At 44.9% G+C, this 24,650-nt stretch overlaps 1 protein-coding gene and 1 pseudogene across 1 annotated transcript in view; both read left to right on the top strand.

The window, feature by feature from the left end:
* Adamts17 (ADAM metallopeptidase with thrombospondin type 1 motif 17) overlaps positions 1 to 24,650 on the top strand; it is a 293,848-nt gene that overhangs the window by 41,888 nt on the left and 227,310 nt on the right. The window contains exon 5 of the mRNA XM_028776690.1: positions 8,655 to 8,824. Coding sequence (XP_028632523.1) covers positions 8,655 to 8,824 — 170 coding nt within the window. The remainder of the gene's footprint in view (positions 1 to 8,654; positions 8,825 to 24,650) is intronic.
* On the top strand, positions 16,093 to 16,203 carry LOC114628812 (annotated as a pseudogene).

Here is a 24,650-nt window from a genome sequence, read left to right as displayed (position 1 = left end):
CAGGAAGGAAGAACCCAGAAAAAGCCAACACTGGAGCACATGCCCAGCAACTGGGACTCATAGAGACATGGAGGCAGAAGCAGGAGCCCTGGCAGCTCATGGGCCAAAACATGCAGCAGCCAGCAAGGACCTCATCTCAAAGAAGGAAGGCAAAGATGGCTACCTGAAAGAGGACACTGTCCACATTTATGCTATAGCATAGGCATGCCCAAGCTCCCATAGAAACACACATACACATACACACACAGTGGGGCAGATTTAAATAATCAATTTGGACACATACAGCATGTGAAGACACAGGAATAGAAGGATAGCCTTCTATGAGCCCAGGAGAGAGACCTGAGTGGACCTTTTCTTCACAACCCTCAAAGGGACCCAGCCCCAGAGATACCTTCATCCCATAGATTCACCTTCCACAAAGTATCTTTCTGTGTTTTTAGCACTGCCTCTCCCTGCCCACTCCCCCAACTCTCATCCTGGGGTACTTTATGACAGATAAATGTGCTAGGTCACCACTAGAAAGATGATACTAGTTTTATTTACAAGTACATTTAATATTTATTCAAGGTTCAGATGAAGAGCAGTGATTGATGGGAAATTAACCAGAAAGTTCAGCATTCTACCTTAGTTTGGGGTCTTCGGTGCTGGTCAGGCTGCTGGTCCTCTACTCTGGCAGGCACTGAGGCTTTTTCTATCTGATTCTGACTTGCATTTCCTACCTACCTTAAGTTCTCCTGTTAACTAACTATTAATTAACTAATTAATTAATCAAACTTTGCTGTTGCTAGGTCTTTTTAGATACAATGGAGGTGGTGTCTTCATGCCCCATCATCAGGAAGGCAACTTTCCCAAAAGCTTCATAACCTTTCCTGGATTCATGTTCCCAGCAGGTGTCTTCAGCCATAGGTGCCCATGTGAATGAGGCTTCTCTTAACTAGAGTCGGGGGAGGGGCAGGCAGGTAGCACCCAGCTGGGCAGGGTCTGAGCTTGGTGGATGATCACTGAACTACTGTGGCTTTCCTTGCCGGATAGGAAGGTGATGAGAAGCCTGGCTCTCCTTGCTTAGATGTCTGTGAGGCTGCCAACTGCAAATGCCACTGGAGTGGGGAGCAGCAGAGATGGAGTAAGGGGGCGTCCTTCAAGAACTGCTTTCCTCAGCTCTCCATCCTGAGGAACTCCTCTGTCTGCTCTAGCTCCTACACAGACACCTCCAACTTGTCCCCATATCCTCTCCTGTAAAATAGGTAACTGCTTCTCTCACCTGTGGCCTCACTCACTTGGAGACGCCCGGTGACTCCTCCATCTTGTTCACTGTAGCTCCGCCTCCCTGGTCATCTTCAGCCCAGGAGATGCCAAGCAGTGCCCTCCCTCCTGTTTTCCCTCAAGTGTCACCCATTCAGCCTATGTCTTTCCACTCTGGCCTCACCATCTCTCAGAGTCCAGTCTTTGATTCCTCTGCCCCCATCAGTCATGTGGTTTTGCAGTCCCTGAAGGATTTGCAATGGGGCTGACACTTCCTAAAAGCCCACTGGTTTTCCTCAAGAACTCTGAGTCTACGTACCCATCAACCAGCTTCAAACCCTCTTGACTGTATCTTAATCCGCCCCTTCACCACTACCACCGTGATTTTCTTCATTGTTGGTATCCTTGGTTCAGTAACTGGTTCTGTTACTCATGAGGTAATCCTGGATCCACAAGCCAGAATCTTACTTTGTGGTCCTCCTTTTTGTTCACCCTGTTAGTCTGAATACAGTGAATTTCACTTCCTGAACCTTCTTGTGTCCTTCCTTCCTCTTGCAGGTTCTTTTTTATCTAGCTATCATCCCATCTCAACCTGGAACCCGTTACCGGTAGCAGCCAGGGAGACACGGTTAACATGCAAGCCCCAGGTAGCATCTAGCTCCTGGAATAAAGAAAGGCCCTTAACACTTTCCTTTTCTCTTTCACTTGTTTGTTCTTGTCCAGTGCTCAGGCACACTCCTCTGGTTCTGATCCTGCTGTTTCTAGAATATGTCATGCCCCTTTCTTTCCTTGAAGCCTGTGATGATTTGGATGAGAAATGTCTCTCATCTCTGGAATTTGAACACTTGGTCCCCAGTTGGTGGTACTGTTCAGGGAGACTTAGGAAGTGTGGCCTTTCTGAAGGAAGTGTGTCACTGGCTTTGAGAGTAACAGTGCTCCTCCGCACTTCCAGTTTCCTTCCTGTTCCATGCTTGTGGTTCAAGCCACTCTTAGCTGTTACTCCAGCTGCTGTGCTTGCTGCCCACGTCTCTGTTCCTCTGCTCATACAGGATCTAGCCCTCCGGAACAGGAGTCCTGTATAAGCCCTTTTTTCTATAAGTGGCCTTGGTCATGGTGTTTGCCACAGCAGCAGCCTGAGTGCACACTGTTCCTGATGCAGTCTCAGCATGTCAGAACTGGCCATTTTTTCCCACTGATTAAAGAATTAAAAGGGCCGGGCGGTGGTGGTGCACGCCCTTAATCCCAGCACTTGGGAGGCAGAGGCAGGCGGATTTCTGAGTTCAAGGCCAGCCTGGTCTACAGAGTGAGTTCCAGGACTGCCAGGGCTCCACAGAGAAACCCTGTCTTGAAAAACCAAAAAAAAAAAAAAAAAAAAAAAAAAAAAAAAAAAAAAAAAAGAATTAAAAGGTAGGGAGAAAGTCTCACTAGAAATCTTAGGGAGTCCCAATGAAGCCACCATATAATACTGGAAAAAATAGAAGACCTCTCTTCCTGTTCTTAATCTTATTGATGAAGAAGAAGAAGAAGAAGAGGCTCAAATGGAAGCTTGAGAAGAATCTGTTAGAGTTTAAAGGAAATTTCTGGGACACTCAAGCTGTAAATCTTGCGATTGCCCTGGAGGAGAATGGAGAGAAGTAGGGAAAGTCGTTCCATTTGATTTAAGCTAGCATGAAGGTCAGTCAGCTCATGGCAGGGAAGGGAGCTTTAGAAAAATGGTGTGGCCTTTAAAGGCCTGCTTAGGCTTTGACTAGCATCTGAAAGAGAGAAGAGAATGAAAAGGAATAGCCACGTCCTTCTGTGTCAGGACCCAGAAAGATGGACAGACGCCGATGAAACCTATGGCAGTTCTGAAGACCTCACCAGACAGAGGGATTCTTGGAAGGAAAAGCATATTAAGGTGAACCCATTGTCCTAGGTCCCCTAGCCAGATCCCGGACTGACCTGCCTCACTCCATTAACCTTCATGGGAGGAGACATTACTAGGTCTCTTTCCACCCAGAGGGAGACTACATTATTTACTAGAATATTTCCATACTGGACTTGCAGCCAGAATCTATGATCTCTGTGGATTAACAGTTTCTGCCCTTGGTTTTGATCCCACGGTGTGAGCTTGGGAATTGTCCTTTCTGAGGTTTGGCTATCCTGTGATCTGTTCACATGAGTAGCTGCAAGGATTCCTCGTAACTGAAAGGTTGGTCCACGGGGTGGTACTCTAAGGAGGAGAGTGGAACCTTTGGGAGCCATGGCCTAGTGGGAGGTCTTTATGTCATCTGGGTATATGTCTCAAAAAGGGTTGCCAGACTCTGATCCGTCCTTTGTTTTTCTGTTAACCTTTGAGAAATGACCAATTCACACCCAGGTAACCTCATCTGGGTAGGAGAGCCGGCTTGGTCCCATAGGATCTTTCCAGACATGCCCAGAGTCACAAAGACATCATGCATACAGAAACCACTGCCTGCAAGTGAAATCATAAGACATTCAGTTAACGGATAGTTATCAAGGACCTGTGTCCTTATGTCACCATCTGCCACCCTCACTAGAACAGAACTAACACAAGAGCCAATGCTTTTGAAATTTCTGGACCAGTGAACTAAATAAACCTTTTCTCTTTGTAATGTTAACTGTCTTGCGCATTTCAGTGCAGTAATGCAAAGCCAATAAGCCCTTAGTTTAAAGTGTGGTCACTTATCTTCCTCCCTTAGATTATTTTGTAGCAATGTCTGCTGCTTCTTCCCCACACTTGTGCTATGTGTACTTTTAAATTGTGTTGCCTGCGTATTTAGTTAATGTCTACTCCTTCCCAGTGGTCCTCAACACTGTGGCAGTGTTTACCACACTCAGATCCTTGATAAATATCCAGTAACTGAATATCTTCTGATTGTACTTATAGGCAGTGGTTTTTGCATGCTTAGTGTCTTTGTGGCTCTGAGCATGACTGGAAAGATCCCATGGGGCCAGGGCAGCTTTCCTACCTTGGCCCTGTGCCCTTGGCAGAGTGTAGACCTGGGTCACAACAAACTGCCTAGTGTAGACATGATTTTGAGCTTCAGGGGTATCAACTCCTTGCTTGGAATCTTAACCACACAAAGAAAAAAAAAACCCTGTAACTATTTTTCCACCTTTCTTTTAAAGGAATTTACATGAAAAAAAGGATAGCTTTTATAAAAACGACTTGGCCTTGGAGGAAGTTATTTAAAGAATTCGTACTTGGAGAGAAAAAAAGATTTTTTTCCTCTTTCTTGTAAGAAACAAAAAATAGGAGGGCATTATTTTTCAAGGAATTTATACAGCTGTGAGGGGGGAGTTTACCTGGCTAGGAGCTCAGGGTCATATGGGTCATCATTTTCAGCGAGAAAGGTAGTTTTCTATGGACAGGTTCTTTGCTTTTAAATTTTACTTATTTATTTTTAAAAGACATTTCTGTCTTTTTTTTTTTCCCTTTTGAACTGATAGTTCTTTTGGAGAACATCGACTGTATAAGCTTTGTGTTTTTGGGCTTTCATACCATGCCCAAGCATGTGCTGGTCCCATCCAGCCCAAGCTCCACCTTGACTTTGATGTGGCAACATGGTCCTGGCACCTGGGATGTGGGAATACTAGGGTATCAACAAGTCTAGCCTGTGTTAACCCATCACTGGCAACTCCCTGACTGGGTTCTGTCAGATGGTGACTCAGACGAGAGACTGATACTCAGGTCTCTGGCAGTGTTTTGCTCCAGAATCAGATGGGGCACAGTGGGAGGGGGACGGGACAGCAAAAAATACATCACCTGTGGTCCCTTTGAGGCACCAGGAGGAGGCTTGGGTATGATTTATTTTGGCTTATGATTTCAGAGGGTTTCTGTCCATTACAGGGGGGAAGGTATGGTGAAGGATTTTGGTCATGACATTGGACACAGCAAGTCTTCTTTACTCTTGTATGCAGAGGTTACTGAAATGAAAAAGGCACCCAGGGTCTTCTCCTCTCGGTCCCCCTGTCTCTCATGCTGGCTTGGCCTAATTACAGCCTCCATCTCAGAGCTGCAAGGTTTCAATAAGGGACAGATAGCCTCCCTTTTGACCCAGGCAAATTCTTTATAACTCACCACACTGGTGTATAGGGTCTCCTGGAATCCCACCTTGCTTACGGATAAGCTGGAAAAGGCCAATGGTTTATGTGGTTGAGACAAGGTCTGGTTCTGATGCTCTGGCCTCTGGCTGTCCTCTGTCCCATAAGTCACAGCGAGAACACATTCTTGTTTCTCGCCTTGGAATGCTGGTGTGGGAAAGGCTGACACCAAAGTGATCATAGTTAGCTGTCAACATTTCCCAATTGTGCCCCTGGTCTTTGACACCTTGGCCTGAAGTGCCTTCTCCTGTCCACTCAAGGTTGCCCAGTGCCCTTGGGCATCTGCCTGTATTTCCTCCACTCTGTTTTTCTCGGCTCTCTAATTTGCTTCTGTGATGGGAAAAGACATGTTCTTCCTGTGCCTAGGCACAAAGAGCACATTGAGACCATCATTGGAAATGGCCTTAGGACACCTTAGGACACTAGAGCCTTGCACAGCATGAGAGGGAGGAATTTAGGGAGGAACTTCATGTCTAATATTTTATTTTTTCCACAGAGAATGCTTAAATGCTTTTATTATTATTACTTTTTTTAGAGCTAGAGATGAAACCCAGGGCTTTAAGCATGCTAGCTAGATTAACCCTCTGCCATTGAGCCACACCCATAGCCTGATACTTTGATTTTTAATAAAAAATATTTATTCCATTGGATTGGTTGACTAATAATTGAGAATCTTTTTATTTTCTAAGAACAAAATTAGTAACTCCATAACCATTTATGTAGTTTTAGTATGTGTGTTTATATGTATGAGTGTAGCAGATGTGTACTGTATGGTATATGTACACATACATGTGCAGGTACATGTGCCTCTATGTATATACAGAGGCCGGGGGGGTCATAAAGTGTTCTGCTCTTTTACTGCCCACTTAGTCCTTTGGGACAGGGTCACTTGGAAGTTCCAGTGAATTCTCCTATCTGTCCCAGCTCCATAGGCCTGGTTCCAGGCATGTATGTAACCACACCCAGATTTTTGCATGGCTTTGGGGATTTGAACTCAGGTCCTCACACTCACGCGCTCTTATCAGTCCCCAAATGTGTTTGTTTGCTCAGCACTTTTGACAGTTCTCAAACTTGTAGGACAAATCATAATTTGAGTATTGAAAATGTTTAACATTTAGACTGCCTTTTATAGCTTCATAGCTTCCCCCTCCACCTTCTTGCCTTATAGCAAAAGGCCTGGAGTGTCTTATATAAATATGTCAAATTGTCTGCTTTACTGGTTAACCGGAGTAAAAGGAGAATAAATGCAAAATAAAATATATGGAGGGCGTTCTTTAAGATCCCCAGCTGATTACTAACTCAGCAATGTGCTGTCAAAGGAAGCTTCAGGCGTGGCTTCAGAAATGACTCATGATGCATCCTCGTTGTCAATATGAGGGCCTCTGTCACTCCCATGGTGGCTCAGCAGAGCTTGGGGACCATTCCCCCATCTAGTCACAAGCCTGCCACCTACACTCGATCGCTCTCGTGATGGAGGAACCCAGCACTGTGTGAACCCCGAGACTTTTTTCTTTTATGTTGAAGGTGCTGATGAACACGTTGGTATCTGTGATCTGTCTATCAGGGTGTATTTATCCACTTAAGGAATTTTAGGTCCGAGTGTTGAGGCTCTCTCCTCAGTGCAGTAACAGGCATGGAGCACTAAGTAGGGGGAGGTGGTAAGATGTGGGGAAGACAGGTTCCCTCTCAAGGGCTTCAACCTGTCCCACCCCCTAGAGGGTTACCTGCATTGGAAGACTATTCCAGTCCACAATGTCCTATCTCTGGTCCCTAAATCTAGGGTTTGAAGACTGCCTAGAGCCATGGTTCTCAACCTGTGAGTCGCGACCCCTTTGCTGGTCCAATGACCCTTCCAGGGGGTGTTGCATGTCTGATCAGACATTTACATTAGGCTTCATGACAGTAGCAAAATCACAGTTATAAAATAGCAATGAAGATAGTTGTTTCGGAGTCACTGTAACACAAGTGTGAACAGTCGGTGGGAATGTCTGCAGGTGAGAACACTAGTGGACGATATCTGGAGATGAAGTCTAAGCAAACATTAGGAAAAGCTGAGGACACTGGTGAGCTGTGGCTACTCAGTCACCTGGGGGAAGGCTGGCATGCAGGTTCCTCTGAAGTTCCTCCTTGGGAACAGATATCCCAGAACTCTGTTGCTTTAAAATGAAACAGTGACTCTTTACAAATTCTCCATTAGCAGGTTGGTCATATCCAAGCCACCTGGACTTGGCAAGTGTTGAGAGACCAGAAGGTGGTCATCACTATTTAGTGGATATGGGTACGAGTCCAAAGAACCTCATTCATTCTGTTTGTGTGCAAAGGCAATGCCATCTGAGACCTCACCCTTTGTCCTGATCTAGTTCCCCTGTGAGGCTCAAAAGGCTGCCAGAAGCAGAACAGTCTATAGGGGTTAAGAGACATCCTTCTTACATTTTACAATTTTTTTGACGAATCTGGTGACATGTTTTGCTTCCCGGTACCTTCTGTTTTATCGTTTAGAGTTTAAAAGTGGCTTCTGTATTTTTCACAAAGTCAGATTTCTTCAAATAAGTGAATAAATAACTTACTGTTTGTTCATTGTATAGATTTGGAAAGTGCCAATAAAATGAATATTATATATCACCCACCATTAACATTTTACTTTTTCATTGCTCATTTACTTGTTTCCCTGAAAGTATGTGTTCATATGGTGTTCCTGCAAAATGGGGACTTAACTGTCTATACAGATTTATGGTTGTGTTTCTCTATATTATAGACTCCCCTAGACAGACTTATCATTGGTCAGCTTTCTCTACACTTAGGGATTTTGATAAGAATCATCCCAGGTTCTCAAGATTGTGGAACAGGTTGAGTAGCGTTACTGTTTCCCAAACCCCACCCAGAGATGTTCATGCTGTCGACTTTTGCACCTACAATGATCCGTCACCTTTACAAAGATTCAGCACACATGTGGTGTTTTACTCCGTGAACGATGTAGCAGAGCCCTTTCCGTGTAAGCCACTGCTAAGATGGAAATACCAAATTGCTTTTCACATTTGGATTCCAAGGGTGCACTCCATTCATATCCACCTGTCGTGTGGGTCAGAGACGGTTCCCCATACAGAGAACTTGTCGGCTCATTCTCTGGCTCCCATATGGTACCACCAGTGGCTGGGAACTTGGGCTACCCTATGTAACCATGGAGATCAGCAACTTTGGGTTCATCCATAGGCACTTGAGACTGACCATATTCTTGGGACCTCTCATGGTATGGTTTCATAAATCAGTAAGCTGAGAACTGCACAAATGTCTCTGTCATTTTCTAGAAAAGAAGCCCAGGAAGGGCAAGCTGTCTCAGGACTGGAGGGAGCGGAGGAATGCTATCAGGCTCACCAACGAGCACACGGTGGAGACCCTCGTGGTGGCTGATGCTGACATGGTGCAGTACCACGGGGCAGAGGCTGCACAGAGATTCATCCTCACTGTCATGAACATGGTGAGTCCACAAGAGGGTCCTGCTGTTGGTGGGCTCAGATTTCTCCAAGATCGAGGTAGGTGTGGCACCCTTATCTCCTGAGGCAAGGAGGCAGCTAGCATGGGATCACAGCCTGTGGTCCTGAGAGCAGGCCTAGTGAACAGAAGGGATGATTCTGGATTCTGCCTGCTGTGATGTTCTCATGCATGTATTTACTCAGTGATGGGAATGCTCATATCACACTTTCCAAGATTTTTGGTACATGCAAGACCTTTTCCAAATGATAGTCATATTGGAGGGAGGAGTTAGCCCCTGCTCTCATAACAATGCTTGGAGAGATCAGAATCAAACCTTAGTAGAAAAATAGCTTCCCATGTGCCACAAGAACGTATAGTAATTGTGAGGGTTATTTAGTTATCTGTCGAGGATGCCAAGAGAGGGGCTATGAAGCCAATTCTGCACCCACTTTGTTGAGTGGGGATAGAGGGAGACTTTTATACAATATGTGGATGAGGGCGAGGCTCCTTCATCAAATGTTAGATACCAAAGTCTCTTTCTTCAAAGGCATCCACACTCCACCCAGCCATCTGCTTTCCCAGCAAATGCTTTCAAAGGCCTTCAGAAACCTTTAACATTGTACTCTGTGCTAGGGCTACAAATGCAATAGACAGTCTGGTCTTTCCCCTGGGAGGCTGTAGTCTTAGCAGGCAGAGCATCCATTCTATCATAGAGACATCTGCTGGGGCCCCTGAAGTGCAGGCAAGGGGCTGCTAGTGATCATCCTTCAGCATGAGGCTTCGTGAAAAAGCCAACCTTGATTAAAGAGGGAGGAAGTGCTGACAGGGTGAGGAGAGTGGAAAGGTCACGCCGTGGGTCCCACAGGTGCAAGGCTCGGAGGTACACAGCTCCCTTCAGAGGCGGTGATACAGCTTCAGCAGGGACTCCAGAGGCCTTGAAGAAGTGTATGGATGTGGACAGTGGAGGCTAGAGGAGGTCCTGAGGGCTCTACCAAGGAGACTGGGGCCACCCAAGTGTAGGAGATGTTGCCTCGTGTTCACCTCAGTGTTTGGAGAAAGAGCTAGGGCAGCTGCATGCTGGGTGGGTTGATGTGCTGCATGTGGGAAGAAGATCTGGACCCCTATGCAGGGGGAGTGGGCAGAGGGACACAGAGGCCAGATGGGGAAAGACTGGGAGGAGCCCAGTGAGTGTGAGGAAGAGAGAAATCCCAGCTTACCTGGTCTTATGTGTGTGCCTGGATGCTGTGGAGCCACTGGCCGAGAAAAGTAGGAACAGAGAGCATCTGGACCCCAGGAGGAGTTTCTTGATAGAGAAGCCCAGCTTACGGTGAGAGATTAGTCTAGAAGGAGGAACTTGAGGCTTCTCAACCTCGAGCTGGTACCCAAAGCCTTAAGAATGGACAGCACTGCCCAGATGCAGCATCTCCTATGAATAGAACAGTTTTGGGGTACAGTAACCCTAGGGGATAGGAGGAAGAACCTAGGAGGAGGATGACAGTAAGGAAAGGGGTGATGAGATCAGGAAGCTGGTTAACAATGCCAGATGGTAGGTAAATGGTTTAGGATGCAAAAGACGAAGACTGACTAAGACAAAGACTGCTCTTTGGGGCCGCACGAAGTATTGAGCTCCAGAGAGAGTAGAGTACGTTAAGGCATTTAGAGCCGAGGATGGAAGATGGCATTCCTCCCTCCCCAGAATCTATGAAGTCTTGGGGCCTGGTACAGTCTCTTGGTCTGGAGCCTGTACAGATCCTTGGCTGTCTCAGAATGCATCTGTTCTTGTTTGCCTGAGAGTATGGAGCCCGGATGCTGAGAAGGAAGCGAGCTATGACAAGGCTAGTTTTGTGGCTCCCCACTTGAATGTTGGAGGATGGCCAAAGACTGTGATCCTCATGAGTGGTAAATTATCCAGATGGTTCTTTTTTCACATTTAGGCATCATGGAGAAGGATGCTTTGGGCTCTAGAGGTGGCCTAGGAGGGTCCATGGGAAAGGGAGTATACAGAAGCTAGCCGGACCTGATGGTCCTCCCTGATGGAATGTCCACTCTGACCATATTGTAACTAGGGCTATGGAAGGCTAGCAGGCCTACACAAAGATCACCTGGCTTGAGTCTTTCCTGTGGGGACAAGAACCCACAGCTCATTTCCAAGAGTGAGTCTGAAGGGAGTTCAAGGACAAGGAGGCTCTGAACATCAGGAACCAAGTATCTCATGGGATATTTGGGCAGGGCCATGACATTAAGCCCAACCCTTCCCCCTAACTGGCCACAGAGAAATAGATGACCCATTGTCCCACCATGGTGATCCTATTGGTAAGGAGGATGAGTCCCTTGTGCCCTGCTGGGTGAGGCTCCCATTATAGGCTGCTTTTGTCTTTTGTGAGAAGCCTTACCTCTCTGGCCTTTACCCTGCCCCTCACGTGTGCTGTGCTCTGGGCAGAGCGGTTCCATCACTGCTCTCACAGCATGGAGAATTGCAGGTTGTGCCCATACGTTCACTCATGAGACAGGTAGTCATAAGGCACGGGTGTTTGCCTTTATAAACTCACTTAGGCATAGGAATCACTGCTGGGAAAGAATGGGATCCTACAAAGTAACACCCTACCTGCCATCCCCCGTGGGGCATGGAGACTGTAGGCCAGAGGCCAGAGAGGCCCCAGTCCTTGTGGTCACTTCAACAGCAGCTTACACTAAGATAGCTGTCCATGGCTCCCAGTCCTGCTGTTGGGATCAAGCACTTTCAGTTTTAACTTTGAGGTCTTCCCAGAAAATCTACCACCTACTAAGGGAAACTGCACTGTGGAAGCAGTATGGTGTGATGATGCTTGTCACCACAGGTTCTCTCTGTGTGTGACTTCTGAGCTGTTGGAAGCCAAAAGCAAATGAGTCAGAGTCCTCACACCCCCGTGCGGTGAGGACCCCCCATCTCAACCCTTTCCTGCTGTGGTGGTCGGAGTACTCGGACACCAGTTCACACCCAGACTCTGTCTTGTTTTAAACAAGATCATCCTCTGCTGCCACCCCTCCCCTTCTTCAATCCTCTAAATCTCCTGTTTTACGAAATCCCCAGATTTCTTTCCTGCTCATGGCCATTGTAGAATAGGGTGTCTGAGCTGGTGAAATACGTGGTAAGCCCGGAGGAAGGGGAGAGATTGTGGCTGAGCTCGGGCCCCATGAGTACACAGTTTCTCTAAGAATAACAAGCAGGAACAGGCCCGCCCTGTCTTATCTCTAGATTGTGTTTGCTGGAATTGCAAGACTAAAGCAGCTGTCTCCTCAGGTTTCCTTGGGTTGGAAAGAAACCTGCTTGGGTTGGTGGGCCTGGTCATTCAGACACAAACTGGGGAAAATAGTGACTCTGGTACCTGGCAGCGATCCCCTTCTTGTGGTACTGCTTGGGTCTCTGTGAGCAGAGATCCTGCATCCCCATATGTCATACCCAGACTCCTAAGGCAGAAGCCAGACAAGCCCCATCAGTGGCAATGGAGACAATCCAATTCCCTAAGCTGGGAGAACTTGTCATCTGGTGTGTTTGTTCATATTCCTCCAAGCATCTTTCAGGGTCAGGATGTGTTTGATCAATGCTAGCCAGTGGCCTGACAAATCTGTGAGAGAAGAAGGGTGGACACTTAAGCTGAACTTCCCAGCCCTGACGGCAACAGGGTGTTTTCAGACCTCTGACACTCCATGCCTGGTGAAAGTATTTAATACCACGGAATGGTACTCTTTAAAATGCCCATCCTGCTTGTCACATGTTATCCCGGTATCTGTAATAAACTCCTCAGGATAAGATTGTGCATATAGCTTTCCTATTATTTGCTGCCTGTCTTCATGTAGGTGTTCCAGGTTATCTGAGTCTGTGAATACAGGACTGAGTGACTGGTCCCTCCGAACAACATCCTTTGCCAATGACTTATAAGCAAAGAAGTTGTATTAACAAATACTGGGGGCTGGAGAGAAGGCTCAGAGGTCCTGAGGTCAGTTCCCAGCACCTTATAACCATCTATCATGAGGTCTGGTGCCCTCTTCTGGCTTGCAGGCATATCATGCAGGCAGAATGCTGTATACATAATAAATGAATCTTAAAAAATAAATACTGAAAAAATAATAAATACTGACCGTACTTTGTTTTTTTTTTTCCCTGAAAATTCTTTGCCTTCTCAACCAAACAAAACTTGGAGAAAGACTGAAATGAGGACGAAGCTGGATCTACTTTTTTTTCCCCCTTCAATTTTCATAATTTTTAATTAAAATTATTTTCATACTATATATTTTGGTTATGCTTCTCCCCTCTCCTGATTCTTCCCAGGTCCCCACCTCCTTACCCACCCAACTTTATGTTCTTTAGCTCCCTCTTTTAAAACAAACAAACAAAAACAAGAAACAAAAACAAAACAGAGAACACAAAAATGAAAATCAAAACAAATAGGCAAGACCAAAAAGATTTTTTTTAAAAAGCCCCAAAAAGCAAAATAAAACACAAAGTTCATAAAAATACCAACGAGTACCTTTCATATTGGCCAACTACTCTGGGCCTGCCCTGGAATGTGGTTTATATACCCAGTGAGACTCCATTGGAGGAAACTGATTATCCCTTTGCCAGTGGGTATCAATTGCAGACATCTTCTTCATTAGGGGTGGGACCCTGTCTGGCTTGAACCTGTATAAAGTTCTTGTGAGTACTGCCATTGTCTCTGTGAGTTCATATGTGCATATAGTCTTGTTGTATCTGGAAGACAATTTCCTTGGAGTCTTCCATTCTACCTCCTGTTCCACATAGATCCCTGGGGCCTTGATAGGAAGGAGTTGATGAAGAAATGCTATGTAGAACTGAGAAAGGTTCTCATTCTTGGATACTGTCTAGTTGTGGGTCTCTGCATTAATTCCCATGCACTACAAGAAGCTTCTTTGTTGGGGGTTGAGAGATGCATTGATCTATGGGTATAACACTGTGTCACTGGGAGTCATTTTATTGCTGTATTTCTTTAACAGTATAATAATATGTTTTCCCTAGGCCTATGATCTATGTAGTGTCAGGTTCTTTACTCCTTTGATAGTGTCAGAAATGGGTTGCATCTCATGGAGTGGGCTTTAAATCCAATCAAAGAGTGACTGTTAGCTCTTATAACACTTGTACCACTATTGCCCCGGTACATCTTGAAGGTAGGTCCGTGTTGTAGGTCACAGGATATATATCTGGATCATACTGATGATAATTAATTTTCTCTTCCAGTTTGTGTGCAGAGAACTTTCCAGTACCATGAATACTAACCAGCAGGGTGAACTTCTGGTTAAGCACCAGCTTCCTTCTCAGTGTTCAGTGGCATAACAGTGTCTTATTCAGCAATAGGGCCTTATCATCAGGTTGTAGAGACTAACCAATAGCCTTGGCAATAGCTGTGATATTTGGAGGTTTCCATGAGACCTCATTTTACTCAACAATATATAATCTATTCCTGGGACTGAAGGTTTCACTTGGTGGAATAATGTCTAGTTGGGGCATTGTCTCTCCTGTTACTTGTTGATTCTAATTAGATTCCTTTCATGATGTATATACTTTAGGAACCTTCTATATAGTAGGTATCCATCTAGTTTTTTTTAAATATTAGTATTGGCTGTTCTTCCAGCATACATTTTAAAAATCTAACAGCTAGCATCCACATATAAGGAAAAGCATACAACATTTGTCTTTTGGGGTCTAGGTTACCTAACCCAGGATGCTGTTTTTTTTCTAGCTCTATCCATTTACATGCAAAGTTCATAATTTCATTTTTTCTTTTTTCTTAATAGCTGAGTTATAGTCTGTTGTATAAATGTACCACAGTAGCATATTTTCATTATCCACTCCGCAGGTGATAGACATCTATGCTGTTTCCAATTTCTGGCTGTTATGAATAGAGCAGCAATGAACATGTACAAGCAAGCACCTCTGTAGCAGGGTATACAGTCTTTTAGGTATGTTCCCAAGAGTAGTACGGTTACATCTTGAGGTAGATCTAGTCCCAACTTCTTGAGGAACCTCCACACTGATTTCATGAGGTCTCATTTATTAATTGTTAGAGTTCGTGCCTGTGCTATTGATGTTCTGTTCAAAAAGTCTTTTCCTGTGCTGATGGGCTCAAGGTCATTCCCAACATTGCCTTCTATCAGTTTCCAAGTATCTGGTCTTATGTTGAAGGTACTATCTTCTCTCCAGTGTTTTTTGTTTGTTGTTTGTTTTTTGCTTTTTTGTCAAAATCAGATGTCTGAAGATGTGTGAAATTATGTCTGGGCCTTTAATTCAATTGTACTGATAAACATATCAGTTTTTATGCCAGTACCATGTTGTTCTATAAGTGTAGCTGTGTAGTACAACTTGAAATCTAGAATGGCGATACCTTCAGCAATTCTTTTATTATTCTGGATTGCTTTAGCTATCCTGTTTTGTTTGGATGGTTTTTGGTGTGTGTGTATGTGTGCACACATTTGTTTGACTGTCTGTCTCTCTGTCTTTCCATATCAAGTTGACATTTTTTTTTAATTTCTGTGAAGAATTGTGTTGGAATTTTTATGGGGATTGCCTTGAATCTGTAAATTGATTTTGGTAGGATGGCCATTTTTATAGAATTAATCCTTCCACTCCTGTCAATGAGCATGAGAGGTCTTTCCATCTATTGGTGTTTTCTTCAATGCCTTGTTTTTTGCATACAAGCCTTTCATTTGCTTAGTTAGAGTTACCTCAACATTTTGTTGCTGTTGTCGTTGAGGCTATTATAAAAAGTACCAGTTCCATGATTTATCTTTAGTATATTTGCCATTTATAAATAGGAAGACTACTGATTTCTGTGTGTTCATTTTATATACTGCTACTGTACTGAAAGTGTTTATCAGTTGTAAAAGTTCCCTGGTGGAATATTTAGGGTCACGTATGTATATTATCATATCGTCTATGAATAAAGATACTTGGAGTTCTTTCTTTCCTATTTCTAGCCCCTTGGTCTCCTTTGGTTGTCTGATTTCTCTGGTTAAGACTTCAAATACTGTATTGAATATCTATGGAGAGTGCGTATATCCTTATCTTGTTCCTAATTTTGGTGGAAATGGTTTGAGTTTCTCTCCCTTTAGATTATTTGCTGTGGGCTTGCTATAAACTACCTTTATTATGTTGAGACATTTCCCTTACATCCTAGACTCTCCAGGCTTTTATTATGAGGGGATGCTAGACTTTGTCAAAGGCCTTTTCTAAATCTAATGGGATGATCACGTGATTTTATCTTTCAGTTTGTTTATGTTATTGCTTCTTGGCCTTTTGGCTAAGATCAAGTGTAGTTTGTTTATGTAGTGGATTACATTTATTCATTTACGTATGTGGAATCATCTCTGCATCTCTGGGATGAAACCAACTTGATTATGGTGGGTGATCTTTTTGATGTTCTTGGATTTGGTTTGCAAGTATTTTATTGAGAATTTTTGCATCTATTTTCATAAGGGATTAGTCTATAATTTTTTATTTTGTCTTTATATGGCTTTGGTATCAGGGCAATAGTAGCTTCATAAAAATAATGAGAAAAAATAATCCTTCTGGATTTTTTTTTGTAGAATAATTTGAGGAGTATTGGCATTAATTCTTTGAAAGTCTGGTGCAATTCTGCATTGAATCCATCTGACACTTTTTCTGGTTGAGGACTTTTAATTATTGATTGTTTTTCACTGGAAAGTATAGGTCTGTTGAAGCAGATTGTTGATCTTGCTTAAATTTTTTTGTACCTTTGACCTGTATTTACCTCCTGTTTTATAGGTTTAGTCTTTTGGGAGTATCCCAGATTTCCAAGATATTTTATGCCTGTTTTTTTTTCTCCATTTTTTTAAGTTCTAAAAAGGCTGAGATGGGAAGCAGGAAAGATTGAGGAACACCCTGGGTCCACAGCAAGAAGCAGAGCCCAGGAAATGGAGGTTGGGTGGCCAGAGAGGCTCCTGCAGGCAGACTACTGTGGGACTAAGAGTGAGTGTGGAGAAACTGGGACAAAATAGCTAGGGAAGGGTGCTTCTGACCAAAGGTTTTTAATTCCTTAATTAATATGCTTCTTTTCTTCAAGACCTGAAATTCTCTCCCTTCCATGTCTTAATCTGTTGGTGAGGCTTTCCTGTGAGGTTTTTGTTTGGCATCCTGAGTTTCGCTTCCAGTTTTATTTCAGTTTGAGTTTTCTTTGCTGATTTATTTTCTTCGTTGAGTTCTACTTTCATGTCTTGAAGCATTTTTTTTTATTATTTCATTAAACTGTGTTTTATGGTCTTTTTAAGATCCTTTATTCATATTTTCCCTAAGGTCTATAAACATACTCATAATTGCTATTTTGAAGTCTGTGTCTTGTGCTTCAGCTACAGTGGTTTTCTGAGGGCCTATTGCAGTTGAGTTGCTTTGAAGAGACATATTGCCTTGAGCGGCCATGTTTCTGTTTTTGTGCTAGGATCCAGGCACCTGGAGTTATGACTTTTGAAGTGTTTCATGGTGTAGGTATCTGCTCTTGTCTTCTTTGAGTGGTTGGTCTGTTCTTTGGCTTTTCTTGTCACTCTGGGTCCTAAGCAAATGTGATGGTCATGGGATCCGCATTAGAGAGCATTTCTGTAAGTTGGTGGATGTACAAAAAAAAAAAATAAAAGTGGGTTAGAGGAAAGGCTGAGGGGGAAGCAGGAAAGAGCTAAAAAAACCCTGGGTCCACACCAAGAGGCAGAGCCCAGGAAATAGAGATAGGGTGTATAGAGGGGTTTTCTGTAAGCACACAGCTGTAGACCTGAGAGTGAGTCTGGAGAAGCTGGAACAAAAGAGCTGGGGGCAGGGGAATGTGACTGGTATTTTTTTTTTAATATCTTGATTAAGTTGTTCTGAAAAGGCTTTTGTGTATCCTAAACACAGCACAAGGTTTATGTTGTACACACAATCCAGTAGGAAGTGTTTCCACATTCATGTGATTATATATTTACCCACCTCCCAGGGTCCCCAGCCAGCCATGTGCAATGGAAAGTCTTCTGGGTCCCCTTAGCACACCTGTTGTTTTATAAGAAGGGTGGCAGAGGATGAAGCCAAGCCATACAAAGTTAAAAGGAGGAACTGGCTGCCAGGAGCAGCTTCCCACCTGCACCCTGGTGCAGCAGGCACAGGCGTGGATGATGGAGGGAAGAGACACCAAGGAGAGCTGGCCTCAAGCAAGGTGGGCTTGCTTTCCAGGTGGGAAAGAAGGCATTTTATGAAACCTGGAGCAGGAAGCTTGCCTCCAGTGTCTGTTAGGGTGTAGGCGTTAAGCACCGCACCTGAGTTGGGCTCATGAGGCAAGATAGGAGGTACAAGAGGGATCCATGGTCAAAGGAAGTATGGGGCCACCAGCTCAGGATTTGAGAAAGGCTTGTGGGGGAGAAGATTAAGGTGGGTGAGGCTGCAGGAGAAGTCAAGGTAAAGGGTACATGAGGAATGAGGCCGGTCTGCACTGCCAGATGCCCTGCTCACTCTGCTGTCTGTGTTCCAGGAACATAGTCTACTGTCTGCTCATTCTGCTGCCATGTCTGTGTTCCAGGAACATAGTCTACAGTCTGTGCCCTCTCTTTCTGAGCCTTGTGAGGAATTCACGAGCTCAGGCCTTCTCTGGAGGCTGCTGGGTAGACAGAATCCATATCTACACACGAAACAAATCTGAACAGGGTCCTGAAAGGGGTTTGCGGTAGCATCATTCCCAGTAGCTAAAAGCTGTAAGCACAGAAGTGTGTCCATTGATTGATGGACAGATGAGTAAAGGGTAGCAGATAATGCAATATGGAATGTGGTATTCAGCCTTAAAAAGAGAAGTTTGGCTGTGTTCTATAAAAAGGATGATCCCAAAGGACATCATGCTTAGTGAAGTAAGCCTTTCACCAAAGGACAAGTAGCAGATGACCCCGTTCATGGGATATCTAGGGCCATCAGACTTATGGAGACAGAACAGAGGGACTGGGGAAATGGGCTAAGTGTTCAGTCGGGACAGTGTTTTATTTCACAAGTTCTGGAGGCAAAACTGTGCACACAAACATGGTACAAATTATAGGCTGTATGCTCTATGAATTTTACAGTCAAGATAAAAGATATGTGTTGGTTCCATTTGGCTTAGTTGCTAGCATCTTTCTATCCACGTAAGGCCCCACAAGCAAGGGACCTCGCTACCTACTTGTGTATATAACAGGAATCATTAGCATGCACTATCCTCCTCAGCAGAAGAAGCCACAGATGGTCTCCAACACAATTCAGTGAAGGGGTCTCCTAGAGAGTGGGAACTGCCATATCCTGAACCGTATGAGACCAAGTGCCTGAAGCACCTCTGTGAGAGGCAGTCTTCTCTTCCAAAGGGTGGCACTGAGCTAATAAAGCAAAACCAGGCAGAGATTGGTAGGAGTTAGTAAGCTATGGGCAGACTAACCCTGCTGCCTGGCTGAAGACCACGGGCATGAGGAAAGCTGCTTGCTGTGTGTGTGTGTGTGTGTGTGTGTGTGTGTGTGTGTGTGTGTGTGTCTGTGTGTCTGTGTCTGTGTGTGTGTCTGTGTGTGTGTCTGTGTGTGTGTATAGCTGCCAAGAGGTCTAAAAAGAAGAATGGTATGGACTGATTGATGTTTTAAAAATGCTTCTGATTCCAACATAGTGGCACACACCAAGCATCTGGGTAGGAGGCTGAGGAGGGACACAAACCTGGGTTATGTGGAGAGAGAGTATTTTTTAAAAAATATACTTCCGTAACTGGAATGTGGTACAGTGGTAGAGTGTTCACCTAGCATACTCAAGACCCCAGGTGCTGTAATAAACAGCTGCTTTTTCATGTCTTTGCTGAGGGGCATGGAGTCCTACTTCTCAACTTTTGTCCCTGAAGACTGTGTACAAGCTGCTTCCAGGACAGATGTCCAAAAAGACCTCGCTGCACAGGGTGTTCTGTGGGCTGCTCCAGCTTTCCCACACAAACTACAGAGCCTTCTGTGTATATGTGATTTGGTTCTCCTTGGGTGGGGGTCCTCGGGTGACACCAGAGCAGGAATGTTTTAAAGCACGAATTGCAGACAGAACATGTGGTGTGGCACCAGAAACCCTGAAGATAGACAGACAGCCAAGTTGGAAAGCAGGGCCACCCGTCAGAATTTTGGTTGTTCTTCGCTTCCTTAACAACGGTGGAGTGGTATTAAAAACCTGAGACCATCCAGGCAAGCTGTTTGGAGGAAAAATGACATCAATTTTGCTTTATTACCATGTGAAACAGACGAGTCTCCCTGCAGTAACCCCCGAAGACAGCCCACTGTTAGAATGCTCATTGGTTCTTACACGTGAGCACATGCTAGAAGCCCTGGGAGGCTCCTTCAACACACACAACCAGTCTCTGTTTCAGGGCATCTGGGGACTCCAGAATATGCATGAGTATCTAGTTCATGCTTGGGACCTCCCTTAGAGGTCCTGTGAATTTAGTAGATTTAGCTCTTGCCTTTTTGGGTGAGGTCTGAATGGGGCAGGATGTGATTCTGGACAGGGTCTGGCTCATCTGAGTGACAGCTTTTCAAAAATCCTACCTGGTGTAATGACCAGCACCTCCCCATCTGTCCCAGTCTCTCATTCCTTCTCCAGTCCCTGTCTGTGATCCCAAGCATCTCTGTGTCCCCAAGTCACCCAGCTGGGAGAGCCACACTACTCTGTTGGCAGCAAATATACCTGCTTGGCTCAGGCTGCCGAGGGAATGTGACAAAGGCGGCCAGGGCTCTGAGCTCTGACTGGAACACAGCCAGAGTTGGACACTAGGGACAGACTTTCCAGACAATTGGCTGCACTGCTGCAGGCCCAGCCAGGTGTCCCCCTAAGCATCAGGCGCTGCCTTCTAGACTTCCCCTGAGCAGGAATTTCCATGGGAAAAGGAGGCAGAGCATCTTGTTTGCATGTCTCGGGCTTGCACCTTGGTTTGCTGCTGTTATCAGATGTTCATCAGGTTTTCCTGGCCTGGAGGGAGCTCTTGTGACCATTCTGCCCTACCCTGTGTCCTACTCCCCCTGTTCCTCCCCCTCCATGGAGCTCTGTGGGTGGGCAGTCTGCAAATAGCAGGTGACAGAGTGCTCAGCTGTGGTGGCTAGGCTTTGCTAAGTGTTCTCTGGGATCAGAGTGCCTGTATTATAAGAGGGGTGCTGTCCATCATTGCTAGTCATGATGTTGTAATAGTTACCTTTCTCTTGTGCTGAAACACTATGACCAAGGCATGTTACCATGGTGGCGGGGAAGTATGGCAGCAGACAGGCATGGAGACTGGCGCTGGAACCTGAGAGTGAAGGGCTCGCATCTCAAATGACAAGCATGAACCAGAGAGATTGAACTTGAAATGGTGTGTGGCTTTTGAAACCTCATAGGTTTCAGCTTTCTCTAGCAAGGCCATCCCTGCTAGGCCTGCTCAAACAAGGCTACCAACTGGAGACCAACTGTTCAAGGGCCAGAGTCTATGGAGGGCATTTCTCATTCGAACCACCACAGGCATTTAGGGCATGAAGCTTTCATAACTGAATTATACTTTTAAATGTGACCACGTCCACATTTCATAGAATTTACTGTCGCAGCCATGTGTAGGTGTAAGTTTAGTAACACTAAACCTGTTGTCTAACCAACATCCAGACGGCTTCATCTAGAACTGACCCTCTGCACCCATTTCCTGTTTCTACCGTTTTCTCCATTTCCCCTCTCTGCAGCCCCAGGAGTGTGAGGCTGCTTCCTCCTTTCTTTCTTCTCACATCATTCTTCGTGCATTCTTTCCAAGGGAGGCAAACAAGCCTTGGGACACGGAGTCCACACGGCACTAGGCGATCCTCAGCCTGAGGATGGATGATTCTATCTCAAGGACTTGCCCTGGGTTCTGTCTGGTGTTCACACCATCGCCTGTGGAGTTCTCAGTTCTCTGTTCATGCAGCAGACACCACACCACACAGAAATTGCTTGTCACACTACTGTCTTACTTAAGTAATTAAGAGACGTCAGACATGGTCACACAGTATGGCTTAGTCTGGCCTGGAGCTTGCTATGAATGTCAGGCTCACCTCCAACTTCTAATTCCTCTGCCTCAGTCTCCCAAAGACAGGATTACAGACATAAACCCCACTGCCTTAGGGTTACCATTGCTATGATGGAACACCATAACATAAAGCAAGTTGGAGAGGAAAGGGTTTATTTGGGTTACACTTCCACATTGTTGTTCAGCATTTAAGGAAGTCAGGATGGGAACTCAAATGAGGCAGAAACCTGGAGGCAGGAGCTGATGCAGAGGCCATGGAGGAATGCTGCTTACTGGCTTGTTCCTCGTGGCTTTTTTAGCCTGCTTTCTTATAGAAACCAAGACCACCAGCCCAGGAATCAGACTACCCACAATGGACTGGGCCTTTCATTAATTAAGAAAATCCTTTACACCTGGATTTTATGGAGGCATTTTTCTCAACTGATAATTATTGGTTAAACTGGGAACAGTTTTCTCCGATAACTCTAGCTTGGGTCAAGTTCACATAAGACTAGCCAGCATACCCACCATGTCTGACTTCACATTATATATGTGTGTGTATATATGCATATACATATGCATGTACATGTAAATGCATTGTATATATATAATAAATAGATGTCATATACACACATGTGTATATATAGCATTTATTTATTTATTTATTTATATTTTATTGTGTGCATGACACACTTATGTCCACACTACAGTACATATACAGAAATCAGAGGACAACTTGCAGCCGTCTATTCTCTTGTTCATCATGTGAGTTCCAGGATTTGAACTCATGTCATCAGTCTTAGCAACAAGGACTCTACCTCCCTGAGCTACCTTGTCAGCCTGCATGTTACTTTTTAAACCCATGATATTCTTGAATGTCTTTAAGGTTTGGCTAGGATAGTATTACAGGTATTATGCCTTTTTTAGGTTTGGGTGCTGGGGTAGAGCCAGGCCTCCTGCGTGCTACATCTACGCTAGATCATTGAGCTCCCATGCTCTCCAAAATGCATTGCTCAAACAGGCCCCTGTGAGTAAGCCCTGTACAACTTGAATCGTTTCCTTTATAACACCAAGTTTGCTTTCTTTGTTTGGAATTTCCATGTTTAGAACTGATGTCTACCAGCTGAAGGCCAATCCTCATACTATGTGTTTCAGGAAAAAAAAAATGAATTAAAGTCATTTGGGAGTTCTTGAAATATCCAAACAAGGAAAAAGTTGTGTGTTCCCTTCTTGCCCCAGGGTCAGAAATAGATAATAAAGAACCGACTTCAGAATTGGCTTACAGATCGACGGCCCAGCATTAAAAATTAGGACAGATATTTTGTCCATAAGGACAAGATACTGGGCGGGAGGGCACTGAGTGCATTCCCCCTTTTTCCTGTGGGAAAAAATATTACGTTGCACAAAGATAGATTTTAATTTAACCATAATAGCAGTGTGCAAGGTCCAAGCTGTAACACATCTAATTCTGGGTCACAGCTGTCTACAGTCTGTGCTTGCCTAGTTTGCAGGCATCCTTTGGATGGCCAGCTGCTCTTGGCCTGGACTGACCCTGGTGTTGCCACTTGCCCTGGTCATCACTTTGTGCTGCTGCTGGGAAGTAGGAGGGAGGCACCGAGTGGGGGCTGTTTTAATGCCCTTGGTATGAAATCTGCTTCCATGTGGGGGTCTACGAGCTCAAGACAAGAGGCATATTGAAAAAGTACCCATCCCTCTTTCCTCCATGTGCCATAACATGACCCTCGTTATTACCTCCTCATCAGACTTCTCGGAGCCCTGCTTTTGCTATTATAGAGGAGAGGACCCCAGGTGAACTGTGCGTGCCTGGGAGCCTCACATCCAGAGGGCATTCTTGGTTCTTGTGAAGCGCCAGTTCCTCTGCCGTGTGATTATTCCTTCCATTCTTCCTCTTAGAAGACCTTCTGGGACTTCTTGATGTTGAAGGCCCAGATAATAAGTTCTGCTGACAAGAGGCATGCTTGTACCTAAGTTGGTCTTCTGTGACCCCGATGAAATAAATACCTAAAGCAAGAACCTTACAGAGAAAGTTCTGTCATGCTCATAGCTTGGGAGGCTCAGGTCCAATTCTGGCAGACTACTACTTTGGAGTCTTGCAAAGGCAAAAGATGACAATGATGGGTAAATGTTGATGCAGAGAGAGAGAGAGAGAGAGAACGAGAGAGAGAGAGAACGAGAGAGAGAGAACGAGAACACGATTGGGGACCCACAGCCTTGGTCCAACACCTAAAGGCCTCTCACTGGGCCCTTCTCAGACATCCCTTCTATACCACCCTGGGGCCACATCTTTATGTATGTATATTTGGGGGATACCAAACGGGCACAAAGGGGGAACTTGAGAAGAGCATGTGCCTTTCCATCACTATAATGTGCCTCAGTGGCAACCTTTGTATGAGGACTTTGGGGAACACAGGAAGAGATAGATGTTTTGGCTGGATGAGCCTGGCTTAGAATCAGGGTGTTGCCAACTGACTCTGAGCCTTCACCTACAAGAGCCTAGTTCTTCAGTGGGGTTAGTACAAATGCCAACCTTTCTGAGTGGTAGAGAGGGTTAAAGACAACACAGGCTGGGTCATTGCAAGCTCTGTCTCCTCTTTGCCTTTAGTCCTCAGCGTGAGAGTCTGAGGTGGGAGTCTTGACTTTTCTGCTAGAATTACCTAGTATCCATTTCTGTTTTAAAATCATCCGTGATATATGTTCTAAAAAAATATTTATTTATGACTTGTGTGTGTGTGTGTGTGTGTGTGTGTGTGAGAGAGAGAGAGAGAGAGAGAGAGAGAGAGAGAGAGAGAGAGAGAGAGAGAGAGA

This window comes from Grammomys surdaster, unplaced genomic scaffold (genome assembly GCF_004785775.1).
Source record: "Grammomys surdaster isolate TR1022 unplaced genomic scaffold, NIH_TR_1.0 271, whole genome shotgun sequence".
Taxonomy (NCBI): domain Eukaryota; kingdom Metazoa; phylum Chordata; class Mammalia; order Rodentia; family Muridae; genus Grammomys; species Grammomys surdaster.
Note: the sequence above shows the minus strand (reverse complement) of the source record. Positions and strands in the feature narration are given on the sequence as shown.